This window comes from Triticum urartu, chromosome 6A, assembly GCF_056163025.1.
Source record: "Triticum urartu cultivar PI428250 chromosome 6A, HENAU_Tu73, whole genome shotgun sequence".
NCBI classification, from domain to species: Eukaryota; Viridiplantae; Streptophyta; class Magnoliopsida; order Poales; family Poaceae; genus Triticum; species Triticum urartu.
In genome coordinates, this window is record NC_141878.1 from 591,151,817 (window position 1) to 591,170,688 (window position 18,872).

The window sequence follows — 18,872 nt, forward strand, 5'->3', positions numbered from 1 at the left end:
CAACAGTTCGTAGATCAATCCTGTTTGTTGCCAATCTAAAGAAACTGTGATAACTTTGTGGTTTAGTTCCTTGTCTGAATTTCTGTTATTGTGATTACTTTCTGTTTGCATCCAAAAACTATGTGACAGTTGTATTTTGAACACTGAAAACTGGAAGTACGTGTTAAACATACAAGGTTCAGGTTCGGTTCAGGTTTAGCGCATAGTTCAGAGTTGTAACGTGGTAGATCTCTTGGAGATATTCTGGTAGTTTGTTGGCCTAGATAACTCTAGCTTAAACCGTGGCTAACTCTACCTCTCTCTTTCTTCTTCTCCAAGATGTACTCTATCTCTTGTATGTGCTACAGGGTTCTGCGCCCCTGCCTATAAACACGAACCACGTCCCCTCGCACCGAGGCAAGACGTTTATCGCATCTTTACATGGTAACCAGAGCCTCCTTCTTCCACAACATCTAGCATCCATCAAACCCTAGCTCCAACCATGTCGTCTTCTGCCGTCGCTCCTGTACCCACCATCCATGGTCAGGTAACAGAGAAGCTCACCAGGACGAACTATGTCCTCTGGCGTGCTCAGATCACGCCCCAGCTCATCGGCGCTGGCCTGTTTGGCTACGTCGACGGATCCATCAAGGAACCGGAGAAGTTCCTCGTCACCAAGGATAAAGATGGCAAGGAGGAAGCCATCCCGAACCCTCTATATCAAGCCTGGGTAAGGGAAGATCAGCAGGTACTTGGCCATATGTTGGTTAATCTCTCTCGAGAAGTTCTTATCCAGGTGACTTCGATCCGCAAGGCGCATGAGCTCTGGACTGCTGTGGCGAGCATGTTCTCGTCCCAGTCCCGATCCCGCATCAACAACATCAGGATCGCCCTCTCCAACGCACAAAAGGGCACGCAAACGGTGGGCGCCTACTTCGCCCACATCCGCTCCCTCGCCGACGAACTGGCGGCCGCTGGCAAGCCGCTGGATGACGATGAAGTCATCTCCTACATCCTGGCAGGGCTGGATATGGAGTACGAGCCGCTGGTGTTGGCACTCGACGCCCGTAAAGAGCCGGTCACGATCGATGACCTGTTCGCTCAAGTAAGCAACTTCGACCAGTGCATTGCTATGTTCCATGGTGCTGGCAACAACGCCGGGTTCAAGAGCTCCGCCAGCCAACGCCGCCGTTCGTGGTGGTCGTGGTGGCTCACGTGGCTACCGTGGCCCTCCGTGCAACAAGGGAAAGAACAGCGGTGGTGGTAGCGGCAACTCCAACAACAGCGCCTCTCGTGGGCGGCCCTCCTACACCAACAACAAGGGTCGTCACAACAACTCCAAGAGCCGCCCCGACGCTGTCAAGTGTCAAATCTGCGGCAAGATCGGTCACTCGGCAAGGGATTGCTGGTACCGGTTTGAGGAGGATGAAGGAGAGTCCTCGCAAGATGAGAAGGTCGCTGGTGCTGCAGAAGCCTCATACGGGGTTGATACAAACTGGTATGTTGATAGTGGCGCTACAAATCACATCACCGGTGAACTTGAAAAAGTGACTATGCGGGAGAAGTACCGTGGCCAAGACCAGATACATACAGCAAGCGGATCAGGTATGAGGATCAAACATGTTGGTCATTCAGTTTTTCAAACCCCTCACCGAAAGATTCATCTAAGAAATATTCTTCATGTCCTTAGTGCATCTAAGAATCTACTCTCTGTTCATCATATTTCCATTGACAATCATGTTTTTCTCGAGTTTCACCCTTCTTTCTTTTTGATCAAGGATCAGGCAACGAGGAAGGTGCTCTACCGAGGTAGATGTGTTCGCGGGCTTTACCCATTGATTCCGGAGTTTAGAAGAATAAATAAGCAAGCTTATCGTGTCACCAAAATCTCCTCGACAAGGTGGCATGATAGATTAGGGCATGCATCTTTTTCTTTAGTTGAATGATTGCTTAGGAAGAATAAGCTCCCATATGTTGGAGAGCGTGATGTCGAAACAATTTGTGATTCTTGTCAAAAGGCTAAAAGCCATCAATTACCTTATCCAATTTCCACAAGTATTTCTACCAAACCGTTGCAACTTATCTTTTCTGATGTTTGGGGTCCTGCTCCAAGTTCTGTTGGTAGGCATACTTACTATGTTAGCTTTATTGATGACTATAGCAAGTATTCTTGGATCTATCTACTTAAAAAAAGATCCGAGGTTTTTCAAGTGTTTCACAACTTCCAAGCTCTTGTTGAACGAAAGTTTAATAGCAAAATCATTGCCGTTCAATCCGATTGGGGAGGGGAATACGAAAAATTAAATTCGTTCTTCCAAACTCTTGGAATCTCTCACCAAGTTTCTTGTCCTCATGCTCATCAGTAGAATGGATCTGCTGAAAGAAAACATAGGCACATTGTTGAGGTTGGTCTAGCTCTCTTGGCCGGCGCATCTATGCCCCTCAAATTTTGGGAAGAGGCTTTTCTTACCGCTGTTCATCTCATAAACATGCTTCCTAGTCGTGTCATTAATCATGAAACACCGGTAGAAAGACTCCTACACATCAAACCCGATTACACATCACTTCGTGTCTTTGGGTGCGCATGCTGGCCAAACCTTAGACCCTACAACAATCGTAAACTTATGTTTCGCTCAAAACAGTGTGTCTTCTTGGGCTATAGCCCTCAACATAAAGGAGTCAAGTGCCTTGATGTTTCCACTGGATGAGTCTATATCTGTAGAGATGTCGTGTTTGACGAGACAAAATTTCCCTTTGCTGATCTACATCCAAACGCCGGTGCTTTGTGCTTCGCCAAGAAATTCTCCTTTTGCCACCACATCTCATAGGTGCCTTTGGGGAAGATAACTATAATGACCACATGCCAACTAATCCTCATAACAGTTTGCTTGAGCTATGTGATGATGCAGGAGAAAACAGCGAAGCCAATGGTGGTCGCGGTGATGAAAACAGTGAAGAAACGGCTCCAAACGAGCCATATTTCATGTGCAGGCCCTCGGGGAACATATCTTCCTCGGGATCCGGGCCGCACCAGTCCTGCAGGCGATCTCCTTCGGGATTGACGCCCCTTGGACCTGCGCCTGACAACGACACGCCCGACAGCGCTCGGGTCGCCCGCCCTGACTCGGGAGCGCGCCACGCCTCCGACCAATCAGCGGGCGCTGATGGCCCGCGCCAATCTCCGGGCCCCACGCGGCAACTGATGAGCCGCTTCCCCGATCCACCCACGTGCTATGTGTGGCGCCTGCGTCAGCCGACTGGCTCGGGGTCCCGTGTGGTGGACCACCCGACAGGCGCTGGATCCTGCATGGATCCCGATGACGCATCTGGTGAGAGCGGATCTTGAAGGAAATATGCCCTAGAGGCAATAATAAAGTTATTATTTTATTTCCTTATATCATGATAAATGTTTATTATTGATGCTAGAATTGTATTAACCGGAAACATAATACTTGTGTGAATACATAGACAAACTAAACGTCACTAGTATGCCTCTACTTGACTAGCTCGTTAATCGAAGATGGTTATGTTTCCTAACCATAGACATGTGTTGTCATTTGATTAACGGGATCACATCATTAGGAGAATAATGTGATTGACATGACCCATTCCATTAGCTTAGCACCCGATCGTTTAGTATGTTGCTATTGCTTTCTTCATGACTTATACATGTTCCTATGACTATGAGATTATGCAACTCCCGTTTGCCGGAGGAACACTTTGTGTGCTACCAAATCTCACAACGTAACTGGGTGATTATAAAGGAGCTCTACAGGTGTCTCCAAAGGTACATGTTGGGTTGGCATATTTCGAGATTAGGATTTGTCACTCCGATTGCCGGAGAGGTATCTCTGGGCCCTCTCGGTAATGAACATCACATAAGCCTTGCAAGCATTGCAACTAATGAGTTAGTTGTGAGATGATGTATTACGGAACGAGAAAATAGACTTGCCGGTAACGAGATTGAACTAGGTATTGAGATACCAACGATCGAATCTCGGGCAAGTAACATACCGATGACAAAGGGAACAACGTATGTTGTTGTGCAGTCTGACCGATAAAGATCTTCGTAGAATATGTAGGAGCCAATATGAGCATCCAGGGTCCGCTATTGGTTATTGACTGGAGACGTGTCTCGATCATGTCTGCATTGTTCTCGAACCCGTAGGGTCCGCACGCTTAAGGTTTCGATGACAGTTATATTATGAGTTTATGAGTTTTGATGTACCGAAGGAGTTCGGAGTCCCGAATGAGATCGGGGACATGACGAGGAGTGTCGAAATGGTCGAGACGTAAAGATCGATATATTGGACGACTATATTCGGACTTCGGAAAGGTTCCGAGTGATTCGGGTATTTTTCGGAGTACCGGAGAGTTATGGGAATTCGCCGGGAGAAGTATTGGGCCTTATTGGGCCATACGGGAAAGAGAGAGGGGCTGCCTAGGGCAGGCCGCACGCCCCCAAGGCCTAGTCCGAATTGGACTAAGGGGAGGGGCTGCGCCCCCTCCTTCCTTCCCTTCTCCCTTCCCCTTCCTTCTCTCCTACTCCTACTAGGAAAGGAGGAATCTCTAAAAAAATAGGAAAGGAGGAGTCCTACTCCCGGTGGGAGTAGGACTCCCCCCTTGGGCGCGCCTCCTCCTCTTGGCCGGCCCCCTCCTGCTTGCTCCTTTATATACGGGGGCAGGGGGGCACCCCATAGACACACAAGTTGATCTTCGTGATCGTTCCTTAGCCGTGTGCGGTGCCCCCCCCCCCACTAGTGCAGAACCGGGCAATAGCACCAGTTCGTAAGGCCCTTTAGTGCCGGTTAGGTAACCGGCACTAAAATTTCGGCACTAAAGGCCCCCCCCCCTTTAGTATCGGTTCAGCACGAACCGGTGCTAAAGGGCAACCACGTGGCACGAGCCAGCTCCGGGGGCCGGGAGCCCTTTAGTACCGGTTGGTAACACCAACCGGTACTAAAATGTTTGGGGGGTTTTTGGTTTTATGATTTCTTTTTCATTTAATTTTGTGTTTTCCATTTTAATTCTTTTTCGTTTGCTGGTATTTTACGGTACTACACATTGTACACGTTATGCATATATATATATATATATAAATAGAATTTCTAGTAGAACCAATCATATATATATCATCAATCATGTCTCACAAACCACCATATTAATTCACACATACACACATGTATAGCTATATACAATTTCTCCTACATATGCATGTTGCCTTCGGAGCCAGTGGCATTAGCCTGATTGGTGCCTTCGGAGCACGATGACAATTGGAAGTGGTTCATGACCTGGTCGATGGGGGCGGTAGCGGGTAATAGTATTCTCCCTTCGGATTTATGACCTGGTCGAGCAAAAATCCCGCTATTTCCTCTTGAAGTGCTTCTACGCGCTCCGTTTCTAGGAGCTTGTCCCGCACCTCTTTGAACTGTTAAGAAGGAGATCAATATGCATGTGTATTAGTTGTGTGACTAGATATCGATAATGGTGTAAAAATTGTGAATAGTGTTTTGACAAGCGTACCCATTCCTGTCTTTGAGATCTGCTCCTTTGGGAACATGACCAATCTCAGTGTTCTTCAAGCATCTGAAAATATGTTGAGTGGCCCTATACCTGTAGGAGTCGGAGCACTGAGTAATTTGAAAAGGCTGGACCTCGGCGGCAATAACTTCAGCGGTGTGCTCTTGAAAGGACAATTTGCAAGCTCAGAAAAATTAGAGTTGTTGGACCTCAGCCACAATAACTTCAGCGGTGTGCTATTGAAAGAACATTTTGCAAGCTTAGGAAAATTAGAGATTTTGGACCTCAGCTACAATAGCTTCAGTGGTGTGCTCTTCAAGGAACATTTTACAAGTTTAGGTAATTTGCTGCATTTGGACCTCAGCTATAATAACTTCAGTGATTTTATCTTGAAAGGACATTTTGCAAGTTTAGATAATTTAAAGATTTTGGACCTCAGCCATAATAAATTAGATAGAGTGCTCGTGGAGGAGCATTTTGCAGGCCTATTGAATTTAGAGTATCTGGACATCTCGTACAACTCTTTGATAGCTATCAATAAAAAATGGATTCCTCCATTTAGATTGAAGGTTGCGAAATTCCAATCATGCCAACTAGGGCCCATTTTTCCGGAGTGGCTTAAATGGCAATCTGATATTGATGTTCTTGTTCTCAGTGATGCAAATCTGGACGATGCTATTCCTGATTGGTTTTGGGTGACATTTTCCCGAGCTTCAACCTTGCAAGCATCAGGAAACAAATTGTGTGGCTCATGACCGGCAAATCTACAACACATGTCGGCCGAGTATATACATCTGGGGTCCAATAAGTTGACAGGTCAAGTTCCACAGTTGCCCATAGATATGAGCCAACTGGACCTATCTTCAAACTATTTATCTGGGTCGTTGCCATCAGAGATAAATGCTCCTGCACTCGAAGATTTGATGCTTGCAAATAATAAATTCACAGGCACCATCCCTTTGTCTATATGCCAACTGACTAGTCTGTTAAGGTTGGACCTATCAGGAAACTATTTAGAAGGAGATATTATGCAGTGTTGGAAGGAATCTGATGCAAACTCTACAAATCAATTTGGTTGGAACATGCTCAGCTTAGCCCTAAATAACAACAATCTGACTGGTCAATTCCCAAAATTTCTTGCAAGGTCATCACAATTGATGTTCCTTGATCCTCAGCTATAATATCTTCACTGATTTTCTGTTGATGGAACAATCTGCAAGTTTAGCTAATTTAAAGCATCTGGATCTGAGCCATAATAAATTAAATAGTGTGCTCGTGGAGGAGCATTTTACAGGCCTATTGAATTTAGAGTATCTGGACTTGTCCTACAACTCTTTGATATTAGCTATCAACCAAAAATGGGTTCCTCCATTTAGACTAAAGGTCGCAAGATTCCAGTCATGCCAACTTGGGCCCAATTTTCCAGAGTGGCTTAAAGGGCAATCTGACATTGATATTCTTGTCCTTGGTGACGCAAATCTGGATGATGTTATTCCTGAGTGGTTTTGGGCCACATTTTCCCGAGCTTCAATGTTGCAAGCATCACGAAACAAATTGCATGGCTCATTACCGACAAATCTACAACACATGTTAGCTGGCTATATACATCTTGGGTCCAATAAGTTTACAGGTCAAGTTCCACAGTTTCCTATAAATGTAGTACGACTGAACCTATCTTCAAACTCTTTATCTGGTTCATTGCCATCAGAGTTAAATGCTCCACTACTCGAAGAGTTGTTGCTTGCAAACAATCAATTCATAGGCACCATCCCGTCGTCTATATGCCAATTGACTAAACTGAAAAGGTTGGACCTATCAGGAAACCAGTTAACAGGAGATATTATGCAGTGCCAAAAGGAACTTGTTCCAAACTCTACAGATCAATTTGGCTCTGACATGCTGAGCTTAGCCTTGAATAACAATGATCTCGCTGGTGAATTCCCTAAATTTCTTCAAAGGTCATCAGGATTAATGTTCCTTGATCTTTCTTACAACAGGTTATTTGGAGGATTGCCAGAATGGTTACCCCAAAAAGTGCCAAAGTTGAAAATATTAAGAGTGAGGTCAAATATGTTCAGTGGTCATATTCCTAAGAGTCTCACTTCCCTTAATGGTCTTCATTATTTGGATATAGCACACAACAACATAACAGGAAGCATACCATGGTCTTTATCAAACCTGAAGGCAATGATGACAGTGGTGTCGCAGGACACAGGGGATTACATTTATGAAGAGAGCATCCCAGTAATCACAAAGGACCAAAAGCGTGACTACACCTTTGTAATTTACCAGTTACTGGTAGTTCTTGATTTGTCAAGTAATAGTTTTGAAGGACAGATTCCAGAGGAGATAACTTTGCTCATTGGGCTTACCAATCTGAACTTGTCAAACAATCAATTCACAGGAGCAATCCCAAACAAAATTGGTGATTTAAGGCAGCTGGACTCACTCGATCTATCCTTCAATGAATTTTCTGGTGCAATACCACCAAGTTTGTCAGCTTTAACTTATTTGAGCCACTTGAACTTGTCATACAACAATCTATCCGGTGCAATACCATCCGGACAACAGCTACAAGCTCTTGATAACCAGAGGTACATCTACATCGGTAACCCTGGTCTTTGTGGAGATCTTGTTGGCAGGAACTGCTCAACACATGATGCAGAGCAAAGTGGCCTCGAGGATATAGATCATATGCCATCTGTTTATCTTGCCATGAGCATTGGATTTGTGGTGGGCCTATGGACAGTTTTCTGCACCATGTTGATGAAGAGGACATGGAGGGCTGCCTTCTTCCAGTTTGTTGATATGATGTACGACATGGTTTATGTGCAAGTGGCTGTAAGGTGGGCTCACATGATGGAGAAAACTCAAGACCCTGCACCATGAAGTGCCCAACTCCACGACAAGCAAATTGTTTGTATCTAAATATTATTTGTATGTTCGACATGTTTATGTGCAAGTGGCTGTAAGATGGGCTGGACGTATGTATTGTACTGATGTACTGGTATTTGTATGTTTGTACTGTAACAAATGAAGTGTATATGTTTGTGGATTATTTAAGCTGAAGTCAGCCATTATTCGCTCTTCGTTGTGCACTGCATGGAGAAAGATACAGCCCCATATGGGTACTCTGCCTTTTTCGTGTTCTTCAGTTTGCGTTGTACATTCCCAAAGAGTAATAATTCATTGGCATAGGGAAAAAATGACACCAGTTGGTCAATATTTGAACAGATTTGTTTGTAGGATATAGAAGATATATCAAGGTTCAAGAGGCAAGAGGTAGAAACCTTTCTTCACCATCAGTGCTTGTAGACTTATTCATGCTAATCTGAAGCTGCCATTTGAGCAGACATTTTTTACTCAACTCAACCATTCCCACCGAGTCAACAGAGTGGAGAAGCTCAAGGCCAACTCAACCATGCTAATCTGAAGTGGAGAAGCTCAAGGCCAACCAGTTCATGGCCTTTGATCACGACCACGCCTGCATCGTTGGTGTTAAGAAGAAGAAAAGAAGTGGCTATGTAATTTCTACAGTCTTTTTCATGCCAGAGATGTAATTTGGGGTATATTTGCACTTTGGGAAGGAGCCACCATGAATGTTTGCATGATCCCCTGCCTGTGCTAGTTTCTGCTTTGTTATGTGCAAAATCAAGATGTGTGTTTACAGCAGCCAGCAGTCTACGGAAAGTACTGACTCGTGTTACAGCACCCAGGAACTGAAGCCAGTATATAATTTTCTGGTTCTCATGATGGACATGTAAAACTAGGACAAAACTGTGAACAAACTGTGTTGTAACAGGAGCACCACTGAATTTCATACTGGCTGTTGTGACAGATTATTTTGTACCATCCAAATCCCATAGTCAACACATCTTCAGGCATTAAACTTGTTTCCAGGGGAAATCTTCGGAACAGAAAACGAACTGAAAAGTGTAAAACAATGCTGAAAGTACGCGCTCCCGGTTTCACATGCAAACAAGCAAAAGCAGATGTATATATAAGGGTCTCTGTTCCAGCAAAGCACCTCCGAAGATCCGCAGAGTGCGCGAGGTTCGGCCAGTCTGGTGACATTGACATGGCACATGGATAGAAATCAAGAACAACCAGGTAATCCCAAAGTGTATAGATCGAACGAACACCAACTTCTCGAATCAGCTCCTCAGGCATCAGTACCAAATGAGCTCAGTAGAGAGATGCTCTGCTTTCACTAGTCATGTGGAAAAGGGAATTCTGAATCGACAAATTCAGGTTGTTTACTGAATGAGGTTGTTTACTGCACCCAGTGCCAGAAATTCATGTTGTGTGTGATGCTAAGTCTGATCACAGAACTTAGCTTCTGGTATCAGTATCACACATCCAAAATACCTATAGCTGGTACAAAAACCTTTCCTGTATACATGACTTCCAAATTAATTCTCTCTCGAACACCACAGTACATTCAGTACAGTCACAAATACGCACGGAACATATGAAGAATACATGCTTTAAACTGATGCAAAGTTTGAAGTTGGGGAGCACATCTGGTTCTTGCCACCCCATACGAGGAGGCAACATCCATCGCGACAGAAGTAACCGCCGGCTATGGCCATGGAAAGTGGAGACACATCAATGACCACGAGTGTCTTTCCAGACTTCTTGACGCCAAGATCACATGACTCTGTAGCACGGCCCATATTGCTCACAGCATCTATATGAGAAAATAACCATCGCTTAACTGCAAATTCACATATTGTGAAACAGGTGCATTATACGATACAATAAAATTATGTTAGATAATTTAGTCTTCTGAAAAAATGGAACAAAACATAAGTATTACATGATTGCTGAAAAAGACTTTCGCCCCGCTTTATAAATAAAGCAACCACCAAGCACAAAGTTATCAATGTCACACCAACACACCACACAAACTCACTCAAAGCCACCGTAGGCACGGTCCAACACAAACACAAACACACAGACAAAGAGACCCAAGTTCCGCTGTGGGCACAACACAACAAGCCCAGCACGAGCACACGACTAGACAACAAACAAAACGGCAAGGCGGTGGCGATGGCGATGGTGACGACGATCTAATCTGGTTCCGGGGGTGGTGGGGGAAGCGGTGGAGCCATCCGGAGAGCCATCGCGCGAAGCTGGGTGATGATGGAGGTGATGGCGTCTCTCTCCCTGGGGCGGCTAAGCGGCCGCCAAAACTGCAAGTAACCAGACCATTTGAACAAAGCGTCAGTAGCACGACGAAGAGGGATGCGCTGAATCACAAGTTTATTCCTAACAGTCCACAGCGTCCAGGCCAGCACCCCAATGGCCAGCCACCTAATGTGGCGCACTGCGGGTGGGATTGCGTGGAGTTCGGCGAAGAGAGCGGGGAAGTTGTTGTGGTCCCAGCTTCCACCCACTATCTCGCGGAAACAGCTCCATAGGAACTGCGCGGACACGCAGGTGAAGAAGATATGATTCGAATCCTCTTCCGGCCCGCAGAGCGGGCATTGCCCATCACCCAGACCATTGCGCTTCAGGACCTCGACGCCAGACGGGAGGCGGCCGCAGATCCATTGCCACAAGAAAATCCTAATCTTCAGGGGAAGGCGAATCTCCTAGATGAGGGTGAGCGCCTCATGGCCAGGCGAGGGAGCAATGGCCTGGTACAGGGACTTGGTGGAGAATTGTCCAGAAGGCTCTAGACGTCATCTGGAGCTGTCATCTTCGGTCGTAAGATCAGGCGCGTGCAATGCAATGCAGTCAAGCAGCTCCTACCAATTGGCTGTTTCAGCCAGACCAAAGGGCCTCCGGAACGCAAGCTGCCCTAAGTCAATAAGGGCTGCCGCGACCGATATCTGAGGGGCCACCGCAATGGAGAATAGGTCGGGAAAGCGGGCTTCAAGGGGTAAGTCGCCAGTCCATCTGTCGAACCAGAACAAGGTCGCGGTGCCTGATCTGACCTCAATCGAAGTCCCAATCTGGAGGACAGGGAGGAGCTGGATGACGGATTGCCAGAACTGGGCCCCCCCCAGACCGCTGGCAGAAGGCAAGAGGCTGGCCTCGGAGGTATTTCTGCTGAATGATGCAAAGCCACAGGCCACCATCTCTGTTGGCAATCCGCCAAAGCCACCGAGTCAGGAGGGCAATGTTCATGCGCTTGGAAGCCATGATCCCGAGGCCGCCCTGGTTGCGAGGCTTGCAGATTTCAGACCACCTAACCATGTGGTACTTCTGCTTATCTCCCTCACCGGCCCAAAAGAAACGGCCCTGAACAATGGCGATCTCGTGATGAAGCGTCTCCGAAAGGCTGTAGAAGCTCATGATGAACAAGAGCAGGCTGGAGAGGGACGAGTTGATGAGCACCGTACGAGCTGCTTTGGAGAGCCACCGACCTTGCCAAGGCTCGATACGGTGCTGAGCTTCCCCACCGTGGGGCGCAGTTCAGCCACCGTGAGCCTAGAATCACTAATGGGTATCCCCAGATAAGTCGTGGGGAAGCTCCCAAGCTGGCAGTTAAGCCGATCCGCTATACTCTGGCGTTCGTCTTGGGAGTATCCCAAGACCATCACCTCGCTCTTGTCGAAGTTGACCTTGAGGCCAGACATCTGTTGGAAGCACAGCAGAAGGAACTTGAGGTTTGAAATATCACTCTTCGAGCCCTCCACCATGATGATGGTGTCATCTGCATACTGGAGAAGGGAGATCCCGTGCTCCACAACAAGATGCGGGACTATCCCCTTAATGTGGCCTGCCGCCTTGGCCTTATCCAAGATGGCGGCCAGGGCGTCGACCACCATGTTGAACAGGAATGGGGAGAAGGGTCGCCTTGGCGCACCCCACAGAGGGTGGGGAAGAAGGGGTCGATCTCCCCATTAATGTTCACCGCGGTCCGGCCTGAGGAAACCATCTGCATCACCCTAGTCACCCACCGATCGTCGAAGCCCTTTCGGAGAAGACATTCCCGAAGGAAAGACCAACTAACCATGTCATACGCCTTGTGGAAGTCTAGTTTCAGGAAGACAGCCTTGAGGTGTTTGGAGTGAACCTCATGGAGTGCTTCATGAAACACCAGGACGTCAAGGATATAACGGCCCTGGATGAAGGCTGACTGATCTGGGTGAGTGATCCGGTTGGCAATAGGGGCCACCCTAATGGCATACCCCTTTGCGAGGATGCGGAAGATGACGTTAATCACCGTAATCGGGCGGAATTGGCGGATCTCCGAGGCCCCCGCCACTTTGGGGATGAGGGTGATTACACCAAAGTTGAGCCGGGCGAGGTCGATGGACCCGACGAAGAACTCGTCAAATAGTGCCATCACGTCAGGCTTGATCACCTCCGAGAAGGTCTGGAAGAACTTCACAGGGAGCCCATCAGGACCCGGAGCCGAGGATGGGTTCATGCTCTTAATAGCCGCCCAGACTTCCGCCTCGGAAAACGAAGCCGTGAGGGCCTCGTTGTCCGCAGGCGAAACGCAACTGTGGGCAGGCCAAATATCGTGCGCCAGGGCAAGACCTCCTCGAGGGGAAGCAGAGAATAGGTCTTTGTAAAAGCCGTCTACATGAGCTCGGATGTCCTCGGGACTCTGTAGGAGGTGCTCCCCGTCCCAAAGAAGGAGGATGGAGTTACGACGACGGTGGCCGTTGGCAATGGCCTGAAAGTAGGCGGTATTGGCGTCCCCTTTAACGACCCAATTCTGAGTACCTCCCAGACGCCAGTAGGCCTCCTCGTCTGAGTAGATGACCGTGAGCTGGTCCTCCAAATCATATCTAAGCATCCACTCGTCAGCTGAGACGCCAGCGGCGTCAGCCCAAAGGTCTAGCGCCTGGATGTCATGAAGGAGAGCTTTTTTACGCTCCCGGATGTCGCGGCCTGCGTTTGCGCCCCAACCCTTCATGAATTGTCGTGACCTCTTGGCGCAGAAGTGCCAGTTGTCCACGGCCGAAAGGGATCGACGGGGGGCCTCACGCGCCTCGCGCCATCGCGCGCCCACCGCGGCAGAAAACCCAGGCTGGCGCAACCAGAAGGTCTCGAAACGAAATCGGGGCGGAAGGGGAGGACGCTCATTCTCCGAAGAGAGGAGAAGGGGGATGTGATCTGAGCCAATCCGCGTAATCGCCCGGAGCGAAGCTAGGGGGCAACAAATGTCCTACTCAGGGGAAGCGAAGACCCTATCGAGAACGGAGCGAGTCGGATCAACCTGTCTGTTTGTCCAAGTGAACCTGGCCCTGACACGGTCGAGCTCACGAAGCCCCATGTCCGCAATGCAGTCATTGAACATCTGCATCCGCGGGAAATTCACCAAGTTATTGCTCTTGTCTTCTTCCGACCGGATGAGGTTGAAATCACCTCCCACCACTACCGGGAGCTGAGCAGCTGCAACCTTCCTACTGAGCTCACCGAGGAAAGCCTCCGAACGGCGGTGGTCGGCCGGCCCATAGACCGCAATAATTTCCCATTTGAAGTTCAGTGCTCGCTCGAAGATCTCCATGCTCACGTAGAACTTCCCCCGATCCATGATGCCTACCTCAAAGGTGGCATCCTTCACCCCTAGGAGGATGCCACCCGAGTGGCCCGCACTCCCACTAGAAGGGAGCCAGTGCCAAGCAAATAGGTCGGAGCTCAAGTGCTCGAGCTCCGACAGGGAAAATTCCGTACACATGGTTTCTTGAATGGCCACAATGTCGATTTGCTCAGTTCGCATGTATTCGATTAGTTGGCGGCGTCGGCCATCTTGACCAAAACCGCGGATGTTCCAGAAGAGGGTCTGCATCACTCATCCATTTGGGGGGGCTGCTTGACCCCAAGACACAAGAGGCGCTCTGGGCGCGGAGGGCAGCGGTGCGAGAGCGACTGCGGCCGCGGATCTCAACTGCGGCGGCCGTCATGCGAGGCGGAGGGTTCGGGGCCGTCCCCGAAGGGACGCCCGAAGAAGAGGGGGCGCGTGCACGGGCCTCGGTGAGGCGACCATCTAGGATTTCCCGTGCACGGATAGCCTCAATCTGAACTAGCGGGGGGGGGGGGGGGGGGGCAACCTCTCCCCGAAACACAATTGCCGAGTCCGCTGCCACCTTCGCGAGGTGGCCAAGCGGAGCCGACTCCAAGGCCTAAAAGGAACGAGTAGATGAAGAGGCAGGAATGAGCGGTGTACTTGGCTCGAGATTCCGGGCAGCGGCCCTGAGCTCTGCCTGCTCGGGGATAGGCAGAGCAGGGATACCCACCGGCCTGGCCGCCTCGATCCAAGCACTGCGGTGGGAGGAGGTCACCAGAGACAAGGTTGACCTGGCTCGCCTGGAGTAGGCCGCGGTCCGGGGGAGGGGGGGGGTGGAGGAAGGGCGGCCACCTGTGTGGTCACCACCACCTGCAGCCCCACGGCGGCGGAGTCCAGGAGCACCAGAGGCGGACCAGGGTGCGTCGGGCAGAGAGGCCCCTCGGGGGCCGGGGGAGCCGGAGTCAGGTCGGCGTCGGAAGGCTGGACCTCCGCCCCTGGCTGCGGCCTGGCAGCCGCAGGCAGCGGGTGGGAGAGCAGCGCCATCTCCAGCGCGGTATCACCATCGGAAGGGTCCGAGGGGGCGGGTCCAGGGCGGCCACGACCACCCCCGGGAACTCCACCACAGGAGCGGGAAGCATTGTTGGGGAACGTTGCAGAAAAAAAATTTTCCTACGGTTTCACCAAGATCCATCTATGAGTTCATCTAGCAATGAGTGATCGGATGCATCTACATACCTTTGTAGATCGCGAGCGCAAGCGTTCAAAGAACGGGGTTGAGGTAGTCGTACACGACGTGATCCAAATCACCGATGACCAAGCGCCGAACGGACGGCACCTCCGCGTTCAACACACGTATGGAGCGGATGGCGTCTCCTCCTTCTTGATCCAGCAAGGGGGGAGGAGAGGTTGATGAAGAACCAGCAGCACGACGGCGTGGTGGTGGATGCAGGGCGTCACAGTAGCAGGGCTTCGCCGTGTACTACGAGGGAGAGAGGTGTAGCAGGGGAGAGGGAGGCGCCAGGGATGCAGGGTGCGGCTGCCCCCCTCCCCCTTTCCTTATATAGGCCCCCTAGCGGGGGCGCCGGCCCTAGGAGATGGGATCTCCTAGGGGGGGCGGCGGCCAGGGCTGGAGTGGCCCCCAAGCCAAGGTGGGGCGCCCCCCACCCCTAGGGTTTCAACCCTAGGCGCATGGGGTGGGCCTAGGGGGGGCGCACCAGCCCACTATGGGCTGGTTCCCCTCCCCACTTTGGCCCATGGGGCCCTCCGGGATGGGTGGCCCCACCCGGTGGACCCCCGGGACCCTTCCGGTGGTCCCGGTACAATACCGGTGACCCCGAAACTTGTCCCGATGGCCGAAACAGCACTTCCTATATATAATTCTTTACCTCCGGACTATTCCGAAACTCCTCGTGACGTCCGGGATCTCATCCGGGACTCCGAACAACATTCGGGTAACTGCATATACATATCTTCACAACCCTAGCGTCACCGAACCTTAAGTGTGTAGACCCTACGGGTTCGGGAGACATGTAGACATGACCGAGATCACTCTCCGGTCAATAACCAACAGCGGGATCTGGATACCCATGTTGGCTCCCACATGCTCCTCGATGATCTCATCGGATGAACCACGATGTCGAGGATTCAAACAACCCCGTATACAATTCCCTTCGTCAATCGGTATGTTACTTGCCCGAGATTCGATCGTCGGTATCCCAATACCTCGTTCAATCTCGTTACCGGCAAGTCACTTTACTCGTACCGTAATGCATGATCCCGTGACCAGACACTTGGTCACTTTGAGCTCATAATGATGATGCATTACCGAGTGGGCCCAGTGATACCTCTCCGTCATACGGAGTGACAAATCCCAGTCTTGATCCGTGTCAACCCAACAGACACTTTCGGAGATACCCGTAGTATACCTTTATGGTCACCCAGTTACGTTGTGACGTTTGGTACACCCAAAGCACTCCTACGGTATCCGGGAGTTACACGATCTCATGGTCTAAGGAAAAGATACTTGACATTGGAAAACTCTAGCAAACGAACTATACGATCTTTATGCTATGTTTAGGATTGGGTCTTGTCCATCACATCATTCTCCTAATGATGTGATCTCGTTATCAATGACATCCAATGTCCATAGTCAGGAAACCATGACTATATGTTGATCAACGAGCTAGTCAACTAGAGGCTTACTAGGGACATGTTGGTGTCTATTATTCACACATGTATTACGATTTCCGGATAACACAATTATAGCATGAATAAAGACAATTATCATGAACAAGAAAATATAATAATAATGCTTTTATTATTGCCTCTAGGGCATATTTCCAACAAGCATGGGCGCGGCCGAGCTGGGCGGGTCCGGGACGGCCCCGGCGGAGAGGGTGGTGAAGACATCAAGGAGCGGACCGGCGGGGGAGCGAGGCGATGAAGCGGGGAAGACCTGAAGGCTGGCGTCCGAAGCGTCGAGGCCGTCGTCAGGGGGCGGCGGAGCGGCCGAGGAGTGAGCGCGTCCGGTCCCACCGCCACTCCTAGCAGCAGGAGCGGGGGGCTGGTCGCGAGGAGGACTATCCTCGGAGTCATCGTCCTCCTCCTCCGAACCGGAGCGACGTCCGTGACGGGGGTCGTGGTCGCTGCGGCGATCCTCCGCACCATCCCCGTCTGGCCCTCCCCCCAAGAAGCTGTCGTCGGGGATGTGGGGGCAGCCAATGTGGTTGGGCGGCTCGGGGGAGATGCGGAGGTCAAAACCCTGATCGTTGAAGAACACCCGGATCGTGGCGCGAAGCTTGGATGAGTCGAGGCATTTGACCTTGACGCGAACCTCCTCCTCCTTGCGGAGGGACAACTCGTCCACCACCACCACCTTGCCGAGGATGCGGGACATGCTCCGAATAACCCGCTCCGATCGAGCGATGTCGGGCAGGCCACGACATGATTGGCGAGAAGACAGAAATAATAAAGTGAACAGAAACAAGTTGCCAATTAATGTTTCTTATTGTATGGTGTGTGGGGACGGCATGATTAGCAAGGCAGCAAAAACGACTGACTTTAGCGGACACAAAAATATAAGCTATGAATATGATTCTTAATCGGCTCAGCTTGAAGCAGAGTTAGTTTTTATCAACACAAACGTGAAATGATGAGCCATTTTATACGTCTGACCTAAATAGTTCCAAATGGGATCTATTTACATTTCTATTGCTCTCTTTGTTGGCCCGAACTAGCGAGTAGCTAGTTGTCCGAGGATCAACCAAGTCTAAACTACAGCTAGTGTAAACTAGCAGAGCACACGATGCTGCCCACACACACACTAGTAGTGAAGCTGGTACACTTATGAGTAGAGGAGGAAACTGAAGTGGCTCGTTTCCTTGATTTGATCGGAATTGAATGCTACAACCGGGTGGGGTGCAGCCTCTTATATAGTGCTTACAAACCGACTATGGGCTAAAATATCTGCTAGCTCTTAGCTAAGCACTTACGTCACAGACTTACGTTAACTAGTAAGCTACGGCTTCTTACCGACTTGCCGACCTGCAGCTGTGTACGGCTATGCTGCTGCTGTTTTCACTTCGTAGCTAAGTTACTACTGCCGACATGCAACTGTACCATTTTACTTCTAGGCTAAGTAATTTCTACTGCTGCCGCTGCATGGAAGTTACCCGAGACAAGGTTTAACTCAACAATCTCCCCCTCAACCTTGTCGAAAGAGCTTCGTGTCGATGATCCCGACCTTATCGCGCAGCTCCTGGAACCGGACACGACCAAGTGACTTGGTCAGGATGTCCGCCTTCTGCTCACCAGCCCTGATGAACTCCACGATCACCGTGCCTTTCTCGACGCAGTCACGTATGAAGTGATAGCGGAGATCGATGTGCTTGCTGCGGTCGTGAAGCACTGGATTCTTGCAGAGGGAAATCGCCGACTTGTTGTCGACGAAGATGAGCGCAGGGGCTGTGTCCTGATTCAGCATCTCGCCGAGAAGGCGAGCAAGCCAAATGCCTTGACAGGCCGCTGTAGCTGCCGCGATGTACTCTGCCTCGCACGAAGATACGGCGACAACCTTCTGCCTCACCGATTGCCAGCTGACGGGACTATTCCCGAGAAGAAATAGTATGCCCGAGGTGCTCTTCCGGGAGTCCACGTCACCAGCATGGTCAGAGTCGCTGTATCCGACCAAGCTCTCGCCGTCGCCACGACGATACACGCATCCATGCGTGAGCGTACCCGCGATGTACCGGAGCAGGTGCTTGACGGCAGTGAGATGATCGCTTGCCGGGGCTTCCATGAACCTACTCAGGTACCCGACAATAAACGTGATGTCCGGTCGGGTGTGCACAAGGTACCTGAGACTCCCGATGATGCTACGGTAGAGTGTAGCATCCACCGC

General features: G+C 50.0%; 1 protein-coding gene across 1 annotated transcript; it reads left to right on the forward strand.

Annotated features, from left to right (window-relative positions):
* The first annotated feature begins 1,532 nt into the window (after window positions 1-1,532).
* On the forward strand, window positions 1,533-9,202 carry LOC147966800 (receptor-like protein EIX2). The gene is made up of 4 exons (XM_087530965.1): window positions 1,533-1,584; window positions 1,758-1,788; window positions 5,486-5,898; window positions 6,710-9,202. The coding sequence occupies exons 1-4, from the start codon at window positions 1,533-1,535 to the stop codon at window positions 8,386-8,388; spliced, it is 2,175 nt and encodes a 724-aa protein (XP_087387091.1). The 3' UTR covers window positions 8,389-9,202.
* The last annotated feature ends 9,670 nt before the right edge of the window (window positions 9,203-18,872 follow it).